The sequence below is a fragment of the Pristis pectinata genome, chromosome 24 (genome assembly GCF_009764475.1).
Source record: "Pristis pectinata isolate sPriPec2 chromosome 24, sPriPec2.1.pri, whole genome shotgun sequence".
Lineage (NCBI taxonomy): Eukaryota > Metazoa > Chordata > Chondrichthyes > Rhinopristiformes > Pristidae > Pristis > Pristis pectinata.
In genome coordinates, this window is record NC_067428.1 from 4,361,065 (window position 1) to 4,386,657 (window position 25,593).

The 25,593-nt window shown below is 45.9% G+C and overlaps 1 protein-coding gene across 2 annotated transcripts in view; it reads right to left on the bottom strand.

The window, feature by feature from the left end:
• Positions 1 to 4,458: 4,458 nt before the first annotated feature.
• Positions 4,459 to 25,593, bottom strand: part of LOC127582609 (interleukin-27 subunit beta-like) — a 29,927-nt gene continuing 8,792 nt past the window's right edge. Inside the window, exons 2-7 of one of the 2 annotated variants that reach the window (XM_052038049.1) lie at positions 12,429 to 12,551; positions 11,019 to 11,255; positions 9,506 to 9,623; positions 7,965 to 8,137; positions 6,757 to 6,920; positions 4,459 to 4,776 (exon numbers count right to left, since the gene is read on the bottom strand). In XM_052038049.1, coding sequence (XP_051894009.1) covers positions 4,624 to 4,776; positions 6,757 to 6,920; positions 7,965 to 8,137; positions 9,506 to 9,623; positions 11,019 to 11,255; positions 12,429 to 12,551 — 968 coding nt within the window. In that variant the 3' untranslated portion in view covers positions 4,459 to 4,623. Of the gene's footprint in view, positions 4,777 to 4,872; positions 4,970 to 6,756; positions 6,921 to 7,964; positions 8,138 to 9,505; positions 9,624 to 11,018; positions 11,256 to 12,428; positions 12,552 to 25,593 lie in introns of those variants that run through there. The other variant, XR_007958137.1, reaches the window with a different exon arrangement.

Here is a 25,593-nt window from a genome sequence, read left to right on the forward strand (position 1 = left end):
GGTATCAGTAATGATGGCGGCAGAACCACAATCCTGGCACCAGATGACCATGGAGTCAAAGGGCAGAAGCTCCCCAGAGATACAGAGATGACCATCCTGGTTGACTTTGGCATAGAAGGAGTGAGAGGGGTGGGCGAGAGCTGAACTAGTGGGACAAGGGGCTGCTCTGAGGCGATGGGCAGAACTGAGTGTCATCAGCCTGTGGTGTTGATGTTTCCCGTCATCTTCCACGACAGGCATCAACGTGGGGATCTTGGCTTCACTCCACACCCTCCCATCACCAGCTCAGAAGAGGAGAGCAGAGCAGGAGAGAGCAACCTGCTGATGGCGGTAAGAGACAGAGTGCCCATGACCTCTGAACCCTGTGGTGGTCAAGTAAATTTAGCTCCGCAAGTTAAACTGATTTTTTTTTTGAACGATCCATGACTCTAGTGGAAATACCGACGACAAAGTAGTCGTTTGATGGCACAGTTGCTGCACACGGCACTGTGGGAAGTTGTCAACACTGACTGAAAATACTCACGTTGCTAGAAAATAAAGGGCCGGCCAGTTCCTCCCCCCAGCAATAACGGGAAGGAAAGGTGATGAAGTTTTTAACTAATTATAACAATCGGTCTCTATCTATTCCTGTACAGCAGACACAGACAGAAGGTGACCATGTCCCATTGGTGGACACCTGGTACCAAAGTCACTTGCTCCTCCTAAGTATGCTTCACCTACCACACATTACTTATTACTCGATCCTTAAATGATTTTGAAAGAAAGCTACCTCACCCTTTCAATTAATCATTATCAACTGATTCTCTCATCTCCTGGGGCACACTTTCAGGTTTGAAGCTACGTCACATGGTGACCAAGTGCTGTTCAGGTAATGAGGGTTGCAGTCACAAATATTTATGGAAATGAGGCAGTCAGAACTAAAGGATAGAGTGTGTGTGGTTTTATATTATCTCAATATCATGAGCAAACTTAGAGATGCTTTTACCCTGCTTCCACACCTAGTAAAAGGTACAACCAGAGCAGTAGAGACAGTATTTGCTGTTTTTATTCCAAACATTAATACTGGGGTTGTCATTTGAGTGAAAGAAAGAAAGTTTCTGTTGCAGATCAGTAACAATTATGTAGAATATACATTGTGTAGACTCTCACCCATCTCTACACCCTCTGCCCAGCGGAAACTGCACAATGGTCAGCAGAAATACTCACCTCTGCAACTCTCCCCTGTACGTGAAGCAGGAACCTATTTGTGGGTGTCAGCCCCTCCTCTTTCTCAGACGCCAGGGTAGGGAAGGTGCAACCCTTCCCTTCCACTTGCCACATCCTTTCTGATTTTGTTTTTGTTACAGCTGGGGACAACACTGGGGCCAGTCCGGGTACATCCTGATGTCCAGGGGAAGGAACAACCACTGTGGAATCACCAGCTATCCCACATTCGCTCTGGTCTGAGTGCCCAAGTTCCCGGAGATTCAGATGTAACTGTTCCGGCAACTTTTATTACAGCTTTTATTATAGAATGTGATTGTTAGAATGCTTCTCTCTGGGTTGTTGTGCATGGCCCACTTAAGCTGAAGGGGTAAATAAAGATATTAATTGACCCTTGCCTGACACTAGTTACCACTGGTCCATTGTCCTAGCAAGACCAGGACACAGTTGAGTTGCTGGAATGGAGGAAGGCCTCTTTGTTGCAACTTAGCTGTTCCCTTTGAAGGGCCTGAACACACAATCAGGAGATCATGGAGATGCTAAGGGAAGGCATCAAAGACTGATGACCCTTTTCTGCACATGTCATGGGTGGGTGGGCCGGCACGGATGTGGTGTGCCTGGTTCCATGCTCGATGATTCCATGACTCTATAGCTGGTGTCCGAATGCAGGTGCTGGAGGACTCTGAGGCCAGAAGTCCTGCTGCTGGACTGAAAGGTTTCCAGCCCAGGTTCAGTCCTCTGCTTATAGTTAAAACAGAAGATTTGCCCTCCCTGGTGGCGGCAGTGGCGGCCCCAGTGACCACCAGAGTCTCCACATCTGTTCCACGGGCGGTACAGTCATGCAGCGGGTAGTCCTGCTGCCTCACAGCTCCAGAGACTCGGGTTCGATCCTGACCTCGGGCGCTGTCTGAGTGGAGTTCGTACATTTTCCCTGTGACTGCGTGGGTGTTCCCCCGGGTGCTCTGGTTTCCTCCCACATCCCTAAAGACGTGTGAGTCGGTGGGTTAATTAGCCACTGTAAATTGCCCGTAGTGTGTGTGTGGATGAGTGGGAGAATCTGGGGGGAGTTGGTGAGAATGAGTGGAGAATGAAAGGTGAGATTAGTGTAGGACTGGTGTAAGTGGGTGGGGGGATGGTCAGCATGGACTCGATGGGCCAAAGGGCCATTTCCACACTTGAAGTCTCCTTACCCTGGGGCTGAGGTGGTGGTCCCACTGCTGAGCTGGAGCTGCAGAGCAGTCTTGGAGGTAGGGCTGGCATGCCCAAATACCCCGAGACAGGAGGGATGGATTGGCTCACATCCACACGCTCCATCTGTACACACTGGGAACCATGTTCCTACCACCCTCTCCAAGGAGCAATGTCTCAACGTTATATACATCTCAATACGGTCACTCCCCAGTTGTCTAGAACATAGAACATGGAACACTACAGCACAGTACAGGCCCTTCGGCCCACAATGTTGTGCCAACATTTTATCCTGCTCTGAGATCTATCGAACCCTTCCTTCCCACATAGCCCTCCATTTCTCTATCATTCATGTGTCTATCTAAGAGTCTCTTAAATGTCCCTTATGTATCTGCCCCCACAACCTCTGTCGGCAGTGCGTTCCATGCACTCACCACTCTCTGTGTAAAAAACTTACCCCTGACATCCCCCTTATACCTTCCTCCAGTCACCTTAAAATTATGTCCCCTCGTGTTAGCCATTGTCACCCTGGGAAAAAGTCTCTGACTGTCCACTCGATCTGTGCCTCTTATCATCTTGTACACCTCTATCAAGTCCCCTCTCATCCTCCTTCTCTCCAAAGAGAAAAGCCCTAACTCGCTCAACCTATCCTCATAAGACATGCTCTCCAATCCAGGCAGCATCCTGGTAAATCTCCCCTGCACCCTCTCTAAAGCTTCTACATCCTTTCTATAATGAGGCGACCGGAACTGAACACAATACTCCAAGTGTGGTCTGACCAGCGTTCTATAGAGTTGCAACATCACCTCACGGTTCTTGAACTAAACACAAACAAAACTCATGAAACCATTCCTTATAACATAATTCTCTAAAGCCTGGAACAGTTCTCCTTGAACCTGCACTGTGTCCACTCCAAGACCAATTAATCCTTCTTCTAAAGAAGTAAATGGATAATGGTGATCATAGAGTTAGAATTTGGAGCTTCAGGATACATAGCTAGATATGATTCCCTTGGCTGTGGCATCTTGAACGAGGGTCATTGTCTCAAAGTAAGGGGTTCGCCATTCAGGACGAGATGAGAAAAGATTTCTTCATCCAGAGAATGGGCAACATTGTAATTCTCTGCCCAAGAGGCTCGTTCACTAAGTATATTCATTAGCTTTTTAGATATTTGAGGAATTAGGGGATATGGAGGTGGTACAGGAAAGTGGTATTGAGATCTTGTTCAAAAGCAAAGCAGGCACAAGGGACAATGGACTACTCCTGCTACTATTTCTTACATTAAACCAAACTGCACAGGTAGAAAGGGCAAACAGAAATCAAGAGAACTGCAGGTGTTGGAAATCTGAAATAAAAACAGGAAGTGCTGCCCTGGAGGAGGTGGTAACTTTGGATTTTGAGAGTTATTTTATTAGGTGCGCACAAGAATTGTTACATGTCAGATTGGGGGAACGTATTAGAATCGATTGAGGGTCGGTTAATGGACAGAAAACAGAGAATGGGAATAAGCAGTTTACTTTTGGACTGACATCCTAATACGTGTTGGTAGTGTCGAGATTGGTGTTGTTTCGAATGCAAATAGAAAATGCGGGAAACACTCAGCAGGTCGAGCAGCATCTGTGGAGAGAGAACCAGTTAATGTTTCAGGTCTGGGACCCTTCAGCAGAACTGGGAAAGAGTGTGAATAGGTGAGTTTTCAGTAGCAAAGAAGATGGGGAAGGGATGGTTAGAACAGAGGGAATATCTGTGATAGGACGAGACCAAATAACATAAAATGGCCATTATGCTTACACGTTGGTAACAGCAGGGTTTTGTGATGAGCCAAGCGGCTCGGACTACATTAATAGAGAGGGAAAAGCTGAGCCATGTGTTGCAATTGGACAGAAACTCTACAGGAGTCCCCTTGGCATTTCACTTGTGAAATATAATGTATTGATGTTTGCAAAGGACAGGAAGAGAGTGCACTAACTTTCATGATTACATCTCCTGCCCGCGCTTTTGTAGAGTAAACAAAGGTTTACTTCACAAGCACGTCACTCATGCCAACAATATTACAACCAACACAACTTAAGAAGAGATTTTGACAAGTTTATTTCACAAATAAGAGATGTTCCAAAGTGTGTAGACTATGCCTGAATTGGTAATTATTCTTTAGAAAAATGCTCCAAGTCTGCAGTCCTGACTGTAAACAAGTTACCACCAGGAACACAATTAGATTCAGAGGAACCAGCATCACTCTTTGGACCACAGCCGTGCAGAGACAGTCGGGCTCCACTCACTGGGTTGGCCATTGTCGACAAAATCCTTTGCCGCAACTGCTACAAAGTACACGGCTCTGGATCGCAGGCCACTCAGGGTATAGCTGGTTTGATTGCTTATCTCAATCTGTGGGAGATAAAAGAACAAATTTATCCAAAGTCCAAACTGAGAAATAGGGTAATGATCGACAGGATAAATACTAACGAACAGTGATAAACAGACCCTGGACAATTAACCGCTAACTGTCACACAAGATAATGGAGAAATGAGAGCATTCTCACACAACGCCGCAGCCTCACCACAGATCGATCTATGAAATCTAATCAGTTTGCTATCCAAAGTCAAAAGGAATCGAGATTGGGTGGGGGTGGTGCTAACTTCAATGGCAGAGGGAGTGGAAGCCGGGCACAGCAGACAAGGCTGATCCCTTGACGTCAGTAACTGTGTTGGTCCAGTAACGGAGGGAAGCCAAGTCAGGTGGCTATTGGTGAATAGGGTTTGGGGCTGTACTTGGATGAATTGGTCACTGATTGACCAATAGTCTACACTGTGTCCAACCACCTCCTTTTGCTTCCTCCTCTTCTTGCTCAGAAGGTACTTTAAGTGTGGTTAGTGACAAAGGAACTGCCCTCGCGGTGGGGAACGTGGAGCATGTAGCTGACTGTGAACATCGGGACATGCTCTGCCAGCACTGGATCGTGACTGGCACTTTTCAAATTTTCAAATCTCCCAGTAACCACCCTTTGCTTTGTTGTGGTGGCTGTAATGTTGGTAGTGGAGCCGGCTGCCAGGATACCACCATGGATTAGCACCATGCTCACCCCACCACTCGACACGGAGAGGTCACAGTACATTTCTGAATGGGCGTGTGCCATGCATTGAATAGCGTGTGCGAACTCTGTCGATGGGGACGTCTGCAATCTTTGCAAAGCCACCTACTCAAAGCTTCTGGCAGCAGTGAATGAGAATGTGACCTGTTCTAGTGGAATGGACAACTGCTGCCTTAGTCAACAGTAGAAGACAAAGTGGGAGATGTCGCGGCCAATTCTAGCTCCGTCCTGCAGAGATCCCAATGTATGCGAGTTGATTGCCTCAGTGACCTCAACAACCATTGGCAGTTGGAGCTGGGTGGCACATTTCAGAGAGGACATCCTTACTGGAATTCCACATGTTACCTGTTCTCTGGAATCTGCTCATAGATCGTTCAGAACTTTCAAATGGCAGCCAGTGATTTCCTGGAGGTTTTCTGCAGGTCTACTCAACTAAACTCTTTCATTCCACTACTTATGCCTGGTGTTTGAGTGCTCTCAATGCACTGCCTTGGTGTTTTATACTGTCTCCAATGCTCTTTCTGCACTTTGAAGGGTCATGGGCCAGAGATTCACAGGGATCATTGGCCATTTTTCATTTCTTCAAGGATGTTTTGACCACATCTCTGAATCTTTTCCTCTGTCTGCCTGGTGATCTGTTCCCACCACACAGATCACAATAGAGTGTTTGTTTTGGGAGTCTGGAGTTGGGCGTTCCAATAACATGACCTGCCCAGTGTACATAGAACATAGAATATAGAACACTACAGCACAGTACAGGCCCTTCGGCCCACAATGTTGTGCCGACATTTTATCCTGCTCTAAGATCTATCTAACCCTTCCCTCCCACATAGCCCCCTATTTTTCTATCATTCATGTCTCTATCTAAGAGTCTCTTAAATGTCCCTAATATATCTGCCCCCACAACCTCTGCAGGTAGTGCGTTCCACACACCCACCACTCTCTGTGTAAAAAACTTACCCCTGACATCCCCCTTATACCTTCCCCCAATCACCTTAATATTATGTCCCCTCGTGTTAGCCATTGTCACCCTGGGAAAAAGTCTCTGACTGTCCACTCGATCTATGCCTCTTATCATCTTGTACACCTCTATCAAGTCCCCTCTCATCCTCCTTCTCTCCAAAGAGAAAAGCCCTAACTAGCTCAACCTGTCCTCATAAGACATGTGTAGTCAAGTGTAGTCAAGTGATTGCAACTAGGGAGAGGGCCTTGACACCAGCTTGCAATCTCTTTCTCATATTATCTCTCTGAAGAGGACAGAAAACATTGCCTTTACCATTCTGGGTCTGTCGGATCCTGCTTGCCAGTATTTTATGATATATTTCAGCAAGAAAAGCTGAGGATTGGGCCACGTTACAGGAGGCTTCCATTGTAGCAGCAGCTTCTTACGTTGGTTGGGTATTGGAGAAAGACTGACGTCAGCGGGTGGGTCTGGTTTAACTGGAGGCAAAAGACACATTTAGGGTTCTTGACAAAAGGCATTCCTTTTGATTTAACAATTTTCAATATATCTTTGGCTTAGCTTGGAATATTTGTTCAATAGCAATTTGTGGCTTGGAATTTTGAGATGGAATTTTGTACACACACAAAATGTGGAGGTTGCTGGCCATGCCCATGTCTAATGCCCATCACAATTACCCTTGAGAGGGGTAATTGGGGACTGGCATTAAATACTGGCATTGCCTCTGACACCTATAATTTAAAACCCTGTAAACCATGTTGTAATCAGAGAATATTTAGAACACAGGAGGCAGTACTGAGTGCCGCACTGTGAGAGGTGCAATCGTTCAGATAAGCTGTTAAACAGAGGCCCTGACTGCTCTCCCAAGCGAACAATAATGTGTCTAATACAAGCAGAGAGATTTACCTGGTTTTCCAACCAGGTAGGGGGTAATCCTAGTGTCCCAGGAGTATGTGCATTTTGCATTTTCCCAGAATTCCTTACTACACAGAAGGAACCATTCAGCCCATCAAAGTCCATGCCAGCTCTCAGCACAATCCCATCAATCCCATTTCCACACTTGATCACCTGTAACCCATTTGCTCTCACCCGCCCCACAAACTTCTCGCTCACCCACACACGAGGGGCAATTTATAGCGGCCAATGACCACCTGGCATGTTTTTGGGATGCAGGAGGAAACCGGAGATCCCCAGGGAAAACCACAGAGTCACAGGGAGAATGTGTAAACTCCACATAGACAACTCCTGAGGTCAGGATCGAACCTGGGTCACTAGAGTCGTGAGGAAGCAGCACTACCTGCTTCACCACAGTGCGTTTAGTCACCTGTTGTGAACTGACCTGCTGCCATCAAAATTTTGGTATCGACAAAGCACATCATTCCAATATCAAACTGTGCTTTCTAAAATTAATCATAGCAAAACAACAGAATATTCATGCAAACGTACTTATTAGCGAGACATGGGTCATGGGTCAAGCTCACGCATGGATTGACACTGGAACAGACAATGACTCTGTTACTTACTTATCTTCTCCACAATGATTTCTTTAGTGGTGGATCGGGATCCCAGGGGGTTTGTTGCTGTCACTTTCACCGTGTAGGGAACCTTTGAAAAAAGTTTGATGTCCTCGATGGTACAACTGTCCTGCAGTGACTCTGTACTCGAGCAGGTTTTAACATGCTGTTCTGTTCCATAACTTTCAGAAATACAGGAATGTTATTGTGCGTCTGAGAATGAACAGGAATCTTAACACCTTGCTCATTCATTTGGCCCCATGGGTTTCTAATTTTTCAGTCCGGAGGCTGGATCTGTACTGGGGCTTCGCACAGACTTGCTGCTGACAGGCAGGACAGGGAGTTCACCCGTCCTGCCCTACTTCTCTCACAGAACATTTGAAAGGAAAGCAGCACATTCAGCAAGTGAGCATAACCCGTTACTCCAAGTTGGTACCAGTCCAAGGACAGGTCCGAGAGACCATGGTCATGTGGGAGGGAGCTTTCCAAATGTCTATGTGCCTCCTGCCTGCAGATACCAATGCCAGCCACAGAACTTTGTGCTCCATCTTTCCCTGCCCCTTCCAGCATTGCTCAGGGCTACCCTGTTTCTGGAGAGAGGGGGGTGCATCTTGTCAAGAATAAGAGAGGCCAAGGGGACAGATTCCTCTCAGTGACCGGTGGCATTTTAAGGACCCCAAACACAGAAGCCTCCACACACAATTGTTCAAACACTTCCCAGGCTTTGAGAAGCTTTTTTAGAAACTTGTTTTAATTTACCTTCCAACGATTTAATTTTATGCCCTTCCAGCACACTGCAAAGGTTTAATTTGAAGCATTACTCACAGTTCACTTTCCCGGACCATTAAGTATGTAATGTTGTAATTTATATTTTACATATTCCTCATTATTAGCACCTCTTGAAACTGTAAAGCTTGAACTTTACTAACCTATGGCATCGTTCATCAGATTTGTTCGTTTCTGAGCCCACTGCTGGCTTACTTTGAACTCCAGAGCCATCTCACTGCTCCATCTCCCCCACGGTCTGCCCCCCCCCCCCCAGAATGGGGTGCCTCCCCCACTGATGTAGTCAGTAACATACCTGGGATCCCTCAGGGTTTTCGCACGGATTAAACCAATGGGCCTCTGAGCACTTCGCCTGAGTCACACCGACTCAGACCGATCCCTGCTAACTGAAACTTGGCCCAGTCCTTGCAATCCCAAACTCAGGCCTGTGCGTGGAACTGGGATCTGCCTCACGACCTTGAACTCATGTCTGCACCATGACCTTGACTTTAGACCTGCCCTCTGACCTTGAACTCAGGCCCAGCCCATGACCTTGAGCTTAGGCCTACCATCAGAGCCTGGCCGTTGGACCCCGTGCTCTGATTGGACTTCCCAGCACTGTCACAGTGGCCCAGTTCTCCCGTGACAATGTTCCAAAAACCTCCTCTGCACAATACGTCTCCCAACACCTCCCTCCTGTCTGCAACAGTTCGGAATTGATGATCCCTCACCACAGACGCCCCAGCCGGAGGAAACCACTCCCCAGTTGATTGGAAATCCATCACCTGTAAGTGGTTTTGATCACAGTAGGAAGGTTGGTTGGCTTTTCCAGCTTCCACGAGCAGGTCATGTTCAGCGGATAACTTGCTGAGTAGCAGTTAAGCTGAGGCTTTCCTGGGGCATCTAGAAAAAGGAACAGGCAGTTGAAATATAGAGAGGTAGTGACCCAAACTCCTCCCTGTGTTCAGTAAGTAGAGTCATAGAGCTATACACCACAGAAACAGGCCCTTCGGCCCAACTCATCCATGCTGACCAAGATGCCCATCTAAGCTAGTCCCATTTGCCTACATTTGGCCCATATCCCTCTAGACCTTTCCTATCCCTGTATCAGTCCAAATGTCTTTTAAATTTTGTTATCGTCCCTGCGTCAACCCTTTCCTCTGGCAACTCGTTCCATATATGCACTACCCTCTGTGTGAAGGAGTTGCCCCTCAGGTCTCTTTTAAATCATTCCCCTCTCACCTTGAACCTACGCCATATAGGTTATGAGGAGTGAATCAGGAGGATGTGAATTAGGGAGGTGTTAATGATGGAGACGTAAATTGGGGAGGGGATAAATCGGGGAGTGTAAAATGGGGAGGTGTAAATCATGAAGGTGTAACATGGTGAGGGTGCTAATCAGGAGGGTGTAAAGTAGTGGGGTGTAAATTGTAGGGCTGTGAGTTAGACTGTAAATTGGGAAGGTTGTAAGTTGGGGAGGAGTAAGTTGGGGTGGTTGTAAAGTGGTGAGGGCACGAATCAGAGCGATGTAGATGTGTTAAGTGCAGAGGTTGTTAGCTGTGGGGGTATAACTTGGATTGGGAGGTTGTAACTTGAAGGTGATGTAGATTCAGGAGGTTTAAACTGTGGAGGTGTAACCTGGCGAGTTGTAATTTGGGGAGCAGTTAATTGGGGGGAATGCAAATCAGGGAGGTCTACATTGGCGTGTGTAAATTGGGAAGATGTAGATTGGGGTGGATATATTGGGAGGGTGTAATCTGGACTGTCAGCCCTTCAGTGTTGGTTATCCAGATGCTGTTGAAAGGGAGCATTCACTCCCTGTGTCATGGAGTCATCGAGTCACACAACACGGAAACAGGCCCTTCGGCCCAACTTGTCCATGCCGACTGTGTTGCCCAGTGAGCTAGTCCCACCTGTCCACACTTGGCCCATAGCCCTCTAAACCTCTCCTATCCACGGACTTATCTCGATGGCTTTTAAATGTTGCTAATGTGCCCGCCTCAACCACTATTTCTGGCAGCTCATTCCAAATACGCACCACCCTTTGTGTGAAGAAGCTGCCCCTGATGTTCCTTTTAAATCTCTCGCCTCTGATCTCAAACCTATACCCCCTTGTTTTTGGCACCCCCTCCCTGGGAAAAAGACTATGTGCTTTCACCCTGTCTATGTCCTCTATTGGGTCACCCCTCAATCTCTTACATTCTGGGGAATAATATGTGTGGAAGTCCAGAGACATAGTCAATCTAAAATAATCACAAAATAGCAAAAGGTGTTCTACTGAATGCACTGTGAACTTACATCCCAACAATAGAGAGACTCTACTGTAAGCACTGCCTGTCTCCGGGCTGTGGCAACTGTATTCCCCTTCCTTGGATGAATGAGCGTTGATGATGATGAGTTTATTTCCCATCTGTTTCACGTCTGTAGTCTCCATGATACGTGAGTCATTCAGCCTCCAGTCTGCCGTTCCACTGGCTGACATGTCGCAACTCAGAGTGATGTTACTCCCGATCTCCCCGTAGTGTGTGATGACACCTTAAATACAGGAAATGCTACCAGCTTCAATGGAAGTCAATAGTTGATGCAAGTGAAAATCAAACAAACACTGCAGATGCTGGAAATTTAAAATAAAAACAGAAAATGCTGGAAACACTCAGTGGGTCAGGCAGCATCTGTGGGAAGAGAAACAGAGTCAACGTTTCAGGTTGAAGACCTGAAATATCATGCTTCATGCCGTTTGCATTCTTGCTATGCCATAGAAAACTGAGGGAACTTTCAGCACCAGTGTGGGTGTAGGTAGTGGTTGTGGATCATTTCCCTTTCTCATTGGGTCTACGGAAAGGACAGCAGGCTGATCAGACATCTCCTAGCTCTCTGCACCATCTCCGCGCTGTGGGTCAGTTGGGCTTCTCACTGACTGGAAATCTTTCACCAAGCCACAGGTGATGAGGTCACCAAGGCCTTGGTCTGAGGGAGGTTTTAAGCTACCCTGAGCCTCTGTCAGTGAGAAACACAATGAACCCACATCACGGAGATGGTGCAGAGAGCAAGGAGGTGTCCAATCAGCCTGTTGTACACACTGTCCAGACTTCTTTTCTGTTGAGTCAGCGAGAAAGGGAAGGGACCCTTGCCCACCCAACCTACACCCATGCTGATGCTAAAAGCTCCCTCCATTTTCTACAGTCCAGCAAGAATGCAAACTGCATGAAGCATGCGACTTTTCTGTGTCTATGTATTGTATTGGTTTATTATTGTCACTGTACCGAGGTACAGCGAAAAACTTGTCTTGCATACCGGCCGTACAGGTCAATTCATTACACAGTGCAGTTACATTGAGTTAGTACAGAGTGCATTGAGGTAGTACAGGTAAAAACAATAACAGTACAGAGTAAAGTGTCACAGTTACAGAGAAAGTGCAGTGCAATAAGGTGCAAGGTCACAACAAGGTAGATCGTGAGGTCAGAGTCTATCTCAATCTTATCAAAGTGGGGTAGAAGCTGTCCTTGAGCCTGGTGGTACGTGCCCTCAGGCTCTGCATCTTCTGCCTGATGGAAGAGGAGAGAAGAGAGAATGACCCGGGTGGGTGGGGTCTTTGATTATGCTGGCTGCTTCGCCATGGCAGCGAGAGGTAACGACAGAGTCCAAGGAGGGGAGGCTGGTGTTGGAAGTTCAGTTGGAGGCATTAAGTGGGTATAGCGAATTACTCACCAGGCTGGATGTGTTGACACTCAGTTGAACCACTGGTACTTAGCAGCACCATCACAGCACCAAGGATGATTGGTAGCTCCATATACAGCTTGGAGACCTGTGGCAGAGCAGCAGCCAAAAGACCTAGGTCGACAAATCAGTTCAATTAATGCATCACCTATACACCTCTATTATGCTCCAGAGAGAGTGGATGACAGAGTCTGACCACTGCTGCAGAGGGACCAAATGGTACAGTGTGTTACTACACCAGTCAGACAGACCAGTGGCAGAGTGTGACCACACATAGTGCAGGGGGTTGGAAGGTTCAGTATCTAGTCCATGAATGTAGAGGAGCAGTGTGACAGTGAACTAATGCAGAAGGTGGGTGGCTCCAATTGTTAGTCCATGAATGTAGAGGACAGTGCTTAGATAGGGCAGAATCTGATAGGTGCACCCATGAGGCTTTCTTGACACAGTATGTGGATAGTCCAACTAGAGGAGGGGCCATACTGGACCTTGCTTTGGGAAACGAGCCTGGCCAGGTGACGGACATTTCAGTGGGAGAACCTATCGGAAACAGTGATCACAGCTCCTGAAGTTTAAAGATAGTTATGAATAAGGACAAGTCTGGATCTAACGGGAAAATATTAAATTAGGGCAGGGCAAATTACAGCATTATTAGGCAGGAGTTTGGGACAGTAAGTTGGGAGCAGCTGTTATTGGGTAAGTCCACATCTGACATGTGAGAGTCATTTAAAGACCAGCTGACCGGCACGTTCCAGTAAGGAGGAAGGACAAAGATGGTAAAGTGAAGGAACCTTGGAAGACGAGAGAGGTTGTAAATTTAGTCAAAATGAAAAAGGAAACATATATGAGGTTTAGGAAGCTGAAACCAGACAGGGCCTTTGAGGAATGTAAAGAAAGCCAGAAAGAACTCAAGCAAGGAATTAGGAAGGCCAAAAGGGGACATGAATGTCTTTGCAAATAGGATTAAAGAGAAACCCAAGGCATTTTTATGTACATTAAAAACAAGAGGATAACTAGGGAGAGGGCAGGACCACTCAAGGAGAAAGGAGGGAATTTATGCTTGGAGTCAGAGGATGTTGGTATTGGTATTAGTTTATTATTGTCACTTGTACCGAGGTACAGTGAAAAACTTGTCTTGCATACTGTTCTTTTCATTGCACTGTGTGGATACATTGAGTTAGTACAGAGTGCATTGAGGTAGTACAGGTAAAAGAAACAATAACAAAATACAGAGTAAAGTGTCACAGCTACAGGGAAGTGCATTGCAGGTAGACAATAAGGTGCAAGGTAACAACAAGGTAGATTGTGAGGTCAAGAGTCCATCTCATCGTATAAGAGAAATGTTCAATAGTCTTATCACAGTGGGATAGAAGCTGTCCTTGAGCCTGGTGGTACGTGCCCTCAGGCTCCTGTGGTGAAGTATTAAATAAGTACTTTGCGTTGGTATTCACGAAGGAGAAGGACGTGGAGGTTAGTGAGATCAGTGTGGAGTATTCCAATATGCTAGGGCATTTTAAGCAGTTAGCGCGACCCTATTACAGCGCCAGCGATCGGGGTTCGATTCCCGTCATTGTCTGTAAGGAGTTTGTACGTTCTCCTGTGTCTGCGTGGGTTTCCTCCGGGTGCTCCGGTTTCCTCCCACATTGCAAAGACGTATGGGTAGGTTAATTTGGGGGTTTAAAATGGGCGGCGCGGACTCATTGGGCCAGAAGGGCCTGTTACCACGCTGTAAATAAAAAAAAGGAGATGGTGTTGGGTCTCTTGAAGAGCATTAGGGTGGATAAATTCCTAGGGCCTGATGGGATCTATCCCAGGTTGTTGAGAGAGGAGTTTGCTGGGGTTTTGATGAAGATCTCTGTTTCCTCTCTAGCCACAGGCAAGGTCCTGGAGGACTGGAGAGTAGCCAATGTTGTTCCTTTGTTTAGGAAGGAAAATAGGGATAATCCAGGAAATTATAGGCCGGTGAGCCTCACATCGGTGGTAGGGAAGCCATTGGAAAGGATTCTTAAGGATAGGATTTACTCACATTTGGAAAATGGACTAATTAGGGACAGTCAGCAAGGCTTTTTGTGGGGCAGGTCATGTCTTACTAACTTGATTAAGTTTTTTAAGGAAGTGACAAAGAGGACTGACGTAGGCAGAGCTGTGGACATTGTTTACAGGGGTTTTAGTGTGGTGTTTGACAAGGTCCCTCGTGGTAGGCTGATCAGGAAGATTAAGATGCACGGGATCCATGGTGAGATGGTAGTTTGGATTCAGAATTGGCTTGCCCTTAGAAGACAGAGAGTGGTGGTGGGGCGTTTATCTAGCTGGAGGTCTGTGACCAGTGGTGTTCCGCAGGGATCAGTGCTGGGGCCTCTGTTGTTGGTGATGTATATAAATGACTTGGACGTAAAGGCAGAGGTGTTGGTTAGTAAGTTTGCAAATGACGCAAGGATTGGTGGAGTTGCAGACAGTGAGGTAGGTTGTCAAAGGATACAAGAGGATCGAGATCAGTTAGAATTGTGGGCGGGGAAATGGCAGTTTAATCCAGACAAGTGACAGCTGTTGCACTTTGGGAGGTCAAATGTAAGGGGAAAGTATACAGTTCATGGAAGGATTCTTAACAGCATTGATGTACAGAGGGATCTTGGAGTGCAAGCCTGTAGCTCCCTGAAAGTAGCAAAACCAGTAGATAGGGTAGTAAAGAAGGCATACGGCATACTTGCCTTTATCACTAGGGGCTGTCATGGTTCCGAGTGCTGGCCCTCAATTCGGCCCCATTGATGGGGCCTTGTTGTGCAGCACATGGTTTCCATACACCACTAATCACATAACGACACACACCTGAGTGCCATCAGGGGACCAGTATAAGAACCCTGGTTTCACTAGCTCTGGTTGCTAGAGTATTGGTCAATCTTTGGGTTTTCTTTTGTCTCCTGGCTGCTTAGAGCTGGCAACTCTAGAGCAGTAGCGGTTTTGCTGTTTCTCCTGGGATATCCTGTTTCTGTGTTGGGACTCTGCCTCAGAGCCCTGAGGCAAGATTCCTCCTGGTTGCTGCCAGTGTTTGGTTCTGAGGAAGCATCCTGACTCCAGTCTTGTGCTGGTGTCCTGCATTTGGGTTCTCTGATGTTGTGACAGGGGCATAGAGGATAAGAGTCAGGAAGCCATGTATGAAACTTTGGTTCAGCCACACTTGGAGCATAGGGTGCAGTTCTGGTTGCCCTGTTACAGGAATGATGTGGAGGCTTTGCAGAGGGTTCAGAAGAGGTTTACCAGGACACACTCTGGATTAGAGGGCTTTGTTATAAGGAGAGGTTGGATGAACAAATTGTTTTTGCTGGAGTGTTGGAAGCTGAAGGGAGACCTGACAAGCTTGTAAAATTGAAAGATAGAGGCAGACAGAAGGCCTTAGTTTAATAAGGCATCATTAGCTTAATTAGTTCAGCACAACATTGTGGGCCAAAGGGCCTGACCCTGTTCTATAGGGTTGATGGTCAGAATCTTCCCAGAGTAGAAATGATGACTACCAGAGGGCATATCTTTAAGGTGAGAGGGGGAAAGTTTAAAGAAGATATGCAGGGCAACTTTTTTTTCTCAGTGGTGGGTGCCTGGAATGCACTGCCAGGGGTGGTGGTTGAATCAGATATGATAGTGGCATTCATGAGGCTGTTAGATAATGCATAATGTGGCAAGTAGATCAGATCAAGAACAAATTAACAAGCTAAAACTTCTCAAGTCTATTCATCCATAATTGCATGGGCACTGGATGATGGTGTTCATTCCAAGCGCAGTGACATGGCATGTCAGTGCACTAGTGGAGAGGAACTATATGGTACAGGGAGGCAGTGTATTAACAGATGGCACAACCCTTCACTGCACCAGTGCAGAGTGTCTGGGTAGCAAAGTGTCAGTACTGTCAGACAGAAGAACTGTTGCACAGTGTGTTAAGTCACTAGTGCAAAGGACTGGATAGCACAGAGCAGCAGTTCTAGTGCAGAAGGACTGGCGAAATACCTCTCTATCGCAGTGAGGCAACAGGTCACTGCTCTGATGCAGAGGGACAGGCTGAGACAGGGAGACAATGCCCTGTGGCTCCACAGCCTGAGGTTGGATCACCATTGGGGTGCCCGGACGTCCTTGCGTTACTGAAAGCTGGAGAAACTCCAGTCAATGTAACTTCTCACTCCTGCATGTGAAGAACTGGTTGTGATGGCTGGGAACTTAAACAGTTTTGCTGCAGTTTAATCTGTGGTCTTTACATTTAACTTCGATGCCAATTGAAGGCATGGGAAGTTAATAGCCTTGTTCTATTTAAATGGATCTTGACTCTGATGGATGGAGGATTTGTTTCTCAAGAACCTGCCGTCCTTGCCCTCTCCACTGCTGGATGTGTCCTTTATCAATGCTTGGTTCCACATTGCCTCCTCCTACCCCCCATGTACAGCACGACTATAACAATTCATGTTGCAGCATCGGTGAAGCACAGCACTCCCCATACACTCCTGTGTACAATATTGCCTTTGCTCCAGGTCCAAATGCTTTGCTTCTATTTTTGCCTCATTTTCTCCTCTTCCCTCTTTCCTGGACCTCATGTCTCCTTATGTCCTGGCTGCTTCCACAAGCCCCATGCCCTGGGTTCTCATCCCTGCTCTTCTGTCACTGTGTCTCGTGATATGTCCTGCTTTGTCATGTTACGGACTCAGTGAAAGTCCCTTTAAGATAGAGAGTGTGTGTGGGGCGTGCTTATGTCAATAGAAGATAAAGGATGTAATGACGTTGTTGAAGAAGTTAGAAGAAGGAGGGAGAGAGACACCAGCCTGCTAGCGTTCTCTATCAATGGATGAGAAACTATAACTGTGTCTGCCACTGAAATCCATGTATGGAAGTTGGAAGTAATCCGGTGGAGTTCACTTTGTTGCTGACCTGTAGAAGGAAACAGGTATTTGTGTGTGGACGACCACGATTCGGATGCTTTTCGGGGTGAGGAAGTCACTACCGAGTAAACACTGGAGTGTCGTTTGGGTTCCATCGTGGAACATTTGGATTTCATATGTACTCTCTCTATGTTTTTCTACATCTATGTCTTATCTTCTGACAACGGTGGTTGTTGAAGAAGCCCTTGCTCACGTTTCACCTTATGGCTTGCGGAACTGAACTTTAAGAACCATTCCGGAACTGGGAGTTTTGGACTTTGCCACACCCACACACACACACACGAAGAGTTTAGTTTTGGGGTTAACGTTCGAGGTTTAACATTTTTGAATTCTGTCACGAACCAGCAACAAAAGAAACACACTGAGCATGATTTAGTGTTAAAAACTATTTTATTAATCACTACTTATGATAATACGTAAAATAAAAGTAAAAATGTTAGTATGTTAGAATTCAAAAAATGTTAAACCTTGAACGTTAACCCCAAAACTAAACTCTTCGTGTGTGTGTGTGTGTGTGTGGCAAAGTCCAAAACTCCCGGTTCCGGAATGGTTCTTAAAGTTCAGTTCCGCAAGCCATAAGGTGAAACGTGAGCAAGGGCTTCTTCAACAACCACCGTTGTCTGAAGATAAGACGTAGACGTAGAGAAACATAGAGAGAGTACATACGAAATCCAAATGTTCCACGATGGAACCCAAACGACACTCCAGTGTTTACTCGGTAGTGACTTCCTCACCCCGAAAAGCATCCGAACCGTGGTCGTCCACACAAATACCTGTTTCCTTCTACAGGTCAGCAACAAAGTGAACTCCACCGGATTACTTCCAACTTCCATACATGGGTTTCAGCGGCAAACACAGTTATTGTTTCTCATCCATCGATAGAGAAAAACAAGCAGGCTGGTGTCTCTCTCCCTTCTCTCTCTCTCTCCTTCTTCTGACTTCTTCAACAACGTCATTACGTCCTTTATCTTCTATTGACGTAAGCACGCCCCACACACACATACACACACACTCTCTATCTTAAAGGGACTTTCACTGAGTCCGTAACAATTCTAACATACTAACATTTTTACTTTTATTTTACGTATTATCATAAGTAGTGATTAATAAAATAGTTTTTTAACACTGAATCATGCTCAGTGTGTTTCTTTTGTTGCTGGTTCGTGACAGTCATTCTCCAAAATGCTGCCTTCTAGTGGGCAGTGACCCAACGTGCCACATCCTTTCTGCTCTGTGTGCCTGCTGGTAGCAAATCTACTGACACCATTCATCCCCTTAAACCCACCTTTTTCCAAGTCCACACTGGAATAAACTCTCATCAAATCTCTGACCTCTGCAATTTCAGAGTGCAAACTGTATGGCTTCTGTTACGGACTCAGTGAATATCCCTTTAAGATAGAGAGTGTGTGTGTATGTGTGTGTGGGGCGTGCTTACGTCAACAGAAGATAAAGGACGTAATGACGTTGTAGAAGTCAGAAGAGAGAGAGATGGGAGATAGTCGCCAGCCTGCTAGTTTTCTCTATCGATGAATGAGAAACGTGTCTGCCACTGAAATCCATGTATGGAAGTTGGAAGTAATCCGGTGGAGTTCACTTTGTTGCTGACCTGTAGAAAGAAACAGGTATTTGTGTGTGGACGACCACGATTCGGATGCTTTTCGGGGTGAGGAAGTCACTACCGAGTAAACACTGGAGTGTCGTTTGGGTTCCATCGTGGAACATTTGGATTTCGTATTTACTCTCTCTATGTTTCTCTACGTTACGTCTTATCTTAAGACAACGGTGGCTGTTGAAGAAGCCCTTGCTCACGTTTCACCTTATGGCTTGCAGAACTGAACTTTAAGAACCATTCCTGAACCGGGAGTTTTGGACTTTGCCACACCCACACACACACACACACACACACACACACACACACACACGAAGAGTTTAGTTTTGGGGTTAACGTTTGAGGTTTAACATTTTTGAATTCTAACATACTAACATTTTTACTTTTATTTTTCGTATTATCATAAGTAGTGATTAATAAAATAGTTTTTAACACTGAATCATGCTCAGTGTGTTTCTTTTGTTGCTGGTTCGTGACACTTCTGGCTCACCCCGACGATACTTCTGTAGTCAGTGGTGGGTTAACTCACGTTGCCTTTCATGCCCTGTTTCCCCAAGTAAACCTTCTCTTCCATTTTGTTCCTCTTGGTATTCCCCTCATCACCACCCCTGACATCTCAGGTTCTAATGTCTTTAACTATTCACTCCCAGATTTGGCTCGACACACCCATCTGATCCTGCTCTCCATCAGCAGAACAACTATATTCAGTGTTTATGCTGGCATGCTGACTCAATAGGGGAACAGACAGGAGGTTCTGTGGACATAAGCGAGAATTCCAGATGGTATGTTGCCTCCCAGGTCTCTGATCGGGTCCACAGCATTCTTGAGTGGAAGGGAAAGCAGCCAGACATCATGGTACATGTTGGTTCCAACAACATAGGTAGGAAGGGAGATGAGGTCCTAAAAAGTGAGTTTGGGGAGCTAGGCAGAAGGCTGAAGAACAGGACCTCAAGGGTAGTGATCTCAGGATTGCTGCCAGTGCCACATGATAGTGAAGGTAGGAACAGGAGGAGATGGCAGATGAATGCGTGGCTGAGGAGTTGGTGCAGGGGACAAGGTTTTAGATTTTCGGATCATCGGGATCTCTTCTGGGGAAGGTGGGACCTGTACAGCATGGATGGGTTACACCTGAACTTAAGGGGGACCAATATCCTTGCAGGCAGGTTTGCTAGTGTGGTTTGGGAGGGTTTAAACTAGTTTGTGAGGGGGATGGGAACCGGAGGGCTAGGTCAGTGGAAGAAGTAAAGCCAGATCTAACATATAGAGAGGCTTTGAGGAAGGAGAAGCAGAGTACAGGATATAAAAGTAGTAAGGTGGATGGGCTAAAGTGCATTTACTTAAATGCAAGAAGTATCAGGAATAAGGGTGATGAACTGAGAGCTTGGATAAATACATGGAACTATGATATTGTGGCTCTTGCAGAGACTTGGCTATCACCAGGGCAGGAATGGACACTGAATTTTCCCGGATTTCAGTGTTTTAAAAAGGATAGGGAGGGGGGAGAAGAGGAGGAGGGGTGGCGATACTGGTCAGGGATACTATTACAGCTGCAGAAAGGGTGGATAATGTAGAAGGATCCTCTCTAGAGTCAGTATGGGTGGATGTTAGGAACAAGAAAGGAGCAGTTACTCTACTGGGAGTATTCTATAGGCCCCCAGGTAGCAGCAAGGATACTGAGGAGCAGATCGGGAGGCAGACTTTGGAAAGGTGCAAGAATAACAGGGTTGTTATCATGGGAGACTTCAACTTCCCAAATATTGATTGGTACCTGCTAGTACCAAAGTTTAGATGGGGCAGAGTTTGTGTGTCCAGGATGGATTCCTGTCACAGTATGTTGACAGGCTGACGAGAGAGGATGCCATATTAGATCTAGTATTAGGTAATGAACCGGGTCAGGTGACAGATCTCTCAGTAGGTGAGCATTTGGAGGACAGCGACCACCGCTCCCTAACCTTTAGCATTGTCATGGACTAGGATAGGAGCAAAGAGGACAGGAAGATATTTAATTGGGGAAGGGCAAATTATGAGGCTATAAGGCTAGAACTTGCAAGAGTAAATTGGGATGATATTTTTGAAGGGAAATGTACTATAGAGATGTGATCATTGTTCAGGGATCTCTTGCAGGATGTCAGGGATAAATTTGTTCCAGTGAGGCAGAGGAAGAATGGCAGGGTGAAGGAACCATGGGTGACGAGAGGTGGAACATCTAGTTAGGAGGAAGAAGGCAGCATACATGAGGTTTAGGCAGCAAGGATCAGATAGGTCTCTTGAGGAATATAGGGTAGCAAGGATGGAACTTAAGAAGGGGCTGAGGAGAGCAAGAAGGGGACATGAAAAGGCTTTGGCGAGTGGGGTTAAGGAGAATCCCAAGGCTTTTTACTCGTACGTGAAGAGCAGAAGGATGACGAGAGTAAAGGTAGGTCCGATTAAAGACAAAGGTGAGAAGCAGTGCCTGGAAGCTGTGAAAGTGGGTGAGGTTCTCAATGAATACTTCTCTTCAGTATTCACCGAGGAGAGGGGCCTTGACAACGCTGAGGACAGTGTTGGTAAGGTTAATGTTCTACAGCATGTTGATATCAATAGAGAGGATGTGTTGGAGCTGTTAGAAAATATTAGGACAGTTAAGTCCCCGTAGGCTAACGGAATATTCCCCAGGCAGCTCCGCGAGATTGCTGAACTGTCGGCTAGGATCTTTGAGTCCTTGATGTCTACGGGAATGGTACCAGAGGATTGGAGGGTGGTGAATGTTGTCCCCTTATTCAAAAAAGGTAGTAAGGATAGTCCAGGGAATTATAGACCAGTGAGTCTTACGTCTGTGGTGGGCAAGCTGTTGGACAGGATTCTTAAGAGATAAGATCTATAGGCATTTAGAGAATCATGGTCTGATCAGGGACAGCCAGCATGGTTTTGTGAAGGGCAGATCATGTCTCACAAGCCTGATAGTGTTCTTTGAGGAGGTGACCAGGCAGATTGATGAGGGTAGTGCAGTAGATGTGGTCTACATGGATTTAGTAAGGCATTTGACAAGGTTCCACATGGTAGGCTTTTTCAGAAGGTCAGAGGGCATGGGATACCGGGAGGCTTGGCCATGTGGGTTCAGAATTGGCTTGCCTGTAGAAAGCAGAGGGTTGTGGTGGAGGGAGTGCATTCAGATTGGAGGGCTGTGACTAGCGGTGTCCCACAAGGATCAGTTCTAGGACCTCTACTTTTCATGATTTTTATTAATGACCTGGATGAAGGGATAGAAGAGTGGGTTGGCAAGTTTGCAGATGACACAAAGGTCGGTGGTGTTGTGGATAGTGTGGAGGATTGTTGAAGATTGCAGAGGGATGTTGATAGGATGCAGAGCTGGGATGAGAAGTGGCAGATGGAGTTCAATCTGGAGAAGTGTGAGGGGTACACTTTGGAAGGACAAACTCCAAGGCACAGCACAGTTAATGGCAGAATTCTGGGTAGTGTAGAGGAGCAGAGGGATCTGGGGGTTCATATCCACAGATCCTTGAAAGTTGCCTCACAGGTGAATAGCGTAGTTAAGAAAGCTTGTGGGATATTAGCATGCATAAGTCGGGGGATCGAGTTTAAGAGCCGCGAGGTAATGATGCAGCTCTACAAAACTCTGTGGTTAGACCACACTTGGAGTACTGTGTCCAGTTCTGGTCGCCTCATTATAGGAAGGATGTGGAAGTGTTGGAAAGGGTGTGGAGGAGATTTACCAGGATGCTGACTGGTTTAGAGAGTATGGATTATGAGGAGAGTCTAAGGGAGTTAGGGATTCACTCTTTGGAGAGAAGGAGGATGAGAGGAGACATGATAGAGGTGTACAAAATATTAAGAGGAATAGATAGAGTGGACAGCCAGCGCCTCTTTCCCAGGGCACCAATGCTCAATACAAGAGGACATGGCTTTAAGGTAATGGGTGGGAAGTTCAAGGGAGATATCAGAGGAAGGTTTTTTACCCAGATAGTTGTTGGGACCTGGAACGCACTGCCTGGGGTGGTGGTGGAGGCAGGTAATTTGGTCAAATTCAAGAGATTGCTAGATAAGCATATGGAGGAATTTAAAATGGAGGGATATGTGGGAGGAAGGGGTTAGATAGTCTTAGGCGAGGTTTAAAGGTCAGCACAACATTGTGGGCCGAAGGGCCTGTATTGTGCTGTACGCTTCTATGATTCTATGCTTCCATGCAAAGACAACTCCTGTGGTCTCTTTCCCACTGTTCTCCCCTGCCTCCTCCGCCCCACACTCCAGTACAAAGGTGAGGAGCTCATGGATTTTTGGCACAGTTATCGAGACTCCCAGTTCACCCTACCTCTGGCCTCGAGGATTCCAATTGCTTCCCATCCCAGCCAGCCTCCTCAATCCCACCACACGTCCTCACCCAAGTCTTGTTCACCCATCATGCCTGTTCCTGCCGACATGCACTAGTTCTCACTCCACCAGCCCCTCAGTTCTAAAACCCTTTGTTTTCCAGACCCATCATGGTCTCACCCACCCTCCCTGTAGTCTCTGCAACCTCTTCCACCCTCTCTCAAACCTTCAAGGTCTGTGCACTCCTGCAACCTCTGCCTCTTGTGCATTCCCAAGTTGAGTCACTCCTCAACAGCTGCCTTGGCCTTAAAACTCGGACATTCCATGACTCAACCCCTCTATTTATTCACCTCTCTTGCTTCTTAACGGCACTCCTTAAAATCTGCCCCTCTGAACATTTCCTCTGATATCTCCTTTAGTAGCTCAGTGGCAGATAATGACAATTTTTTTGCTATTACAAGTTGTTGTATGCTCTGAAGATGCTATTGGGAATGTTGAATAGCTTCAGTGAAGCTCTTAGTGAAAATGAGCCAACAGTATAAGCTGCCCTGGTTTTGATACCAATGTCTGATGGCAGGGATGTTGTGTGGGAAATGTTACACTGTTATTTTTGTGGCATCCTGCTCTGACACACCTGAAGAGTGGACAAGCTTCATTTCCTGTCTATTATTTCTGGCCCTGAAGTGCTTGATGTTGGCACTGAAAGGCCAAATCAAACGGTGCTCAATTTCCTAGCAGACACATTAACAGCCATCAAACTGTTTGTACTTTGGAATGCTTTTTCTTCCTGATAGATATTATTTGTAGAACTGATTGTCTACCATATGAGGTGCAGATAATTTACTACATTTACACACCCATATCACACTGTAATAAGTGTTCACAATCTATTACACTTCATTTTCATGAGTGTGGAGATTCCATAACACTTCATCACGGTGTTGAACAATTATACAGAAATATAGACCATTTGTCCTGACCAGCCCAAGCTGTCTGGAGTCTAGAAAACAAATGGAGAGAACACAATGTGCACATCTTTAGCACAAGTTGGATCATGCAAAGATTCCTTTCCAACTCACATCATCATGTTGCATTAAGTATGAAAAGCTCCCTACACAAACAAAACATAACTTCTATTCAACAAAACTTTCCAGCATAATATTACTGAGGGAAGTAACTTGTTCAAAGTTGTGTTTGAAAGCATAGAGACATAGAGTATTACAGCACAAAACAGGCCTTTCAGCCCAACTTGTCCATGCCATCAAGAACTATACAGAAATATTTTTAAACATTAACTGATACGACCATATTGTTTTACTTGTTCTTCAACACATGCACCATCTCGTCAATGCTTCACCACACCCAACTCCTTTTCATTGCAAATTTAATTGCAATTGCAAATATCAAAACCAAAATACTTACTCCTTCAGGGAATGTGTTGGTATAAGGAAAGTTTGCTGCAGTAGTCTCTGCACTACTGTAGACCTATGAGTTCAAAATTGAGAATCAACCCAATTTTACTCGACAATTACTGACAAATTCCTGAATAATTGCAAAGATTTTGTTTCCTTATTTAGATTGTGATTAACCATAAACATTTGGTCTGAGTTTTTCTGGAAGTCTACTGTGACTTGGCTGAAGTTCATATCTACTTTTACATAAACAGCTATAAATTACTTCCTTATTGTAGAGCCTTCCTTGTGTTTTACACACTGAAGGATATCTTGCTATCAGCTTTCAGAATGGCCAAGAGCTTGCCGAATATTACAAAGATTATGCAATATTGTTACCAAAAGTATAAGTATTGGGAGTGCAGCACATCACACCAAGGACAAAGAGCTGGTCAGCTCCAATTGCATGTGCTGTTACTGCAATGGAAATTGATTATGTAACTGTATCGTGTAAAGTTCAGACATACAAACAAGCACATCTGAAGCCTGTAACGTACTTTGATTGACTATAACACATTTGTTTAAATGAAATGATTCTAAAAGAGGATCATAAATGGAGAGGTCATGCACAAATCTGAGAAGATAATAAGACGTGGATAATGCCGATAGTGGCACGGTAGCATAATGGTTAGCACGATGCTTTACAGTACCAGTGACCCGGGTTCAAATCCAGCCACTGTAAGGAGTTTGTACATTCTCCCCGTGTCTGTGTGGGTTTCCTCTGGGTGCTCCGGTTTCCTCCCACATTCCAAAGACATACAGGTTAGGAAGTTATGGGCATGCTATGTTGGCGCCGGAAGCGTGGCGACACTTGCGGGCTGCCCCCCAAAATCACTACGCAAAAGATGTATTTCACTGTGTGTTTCGATGTACAT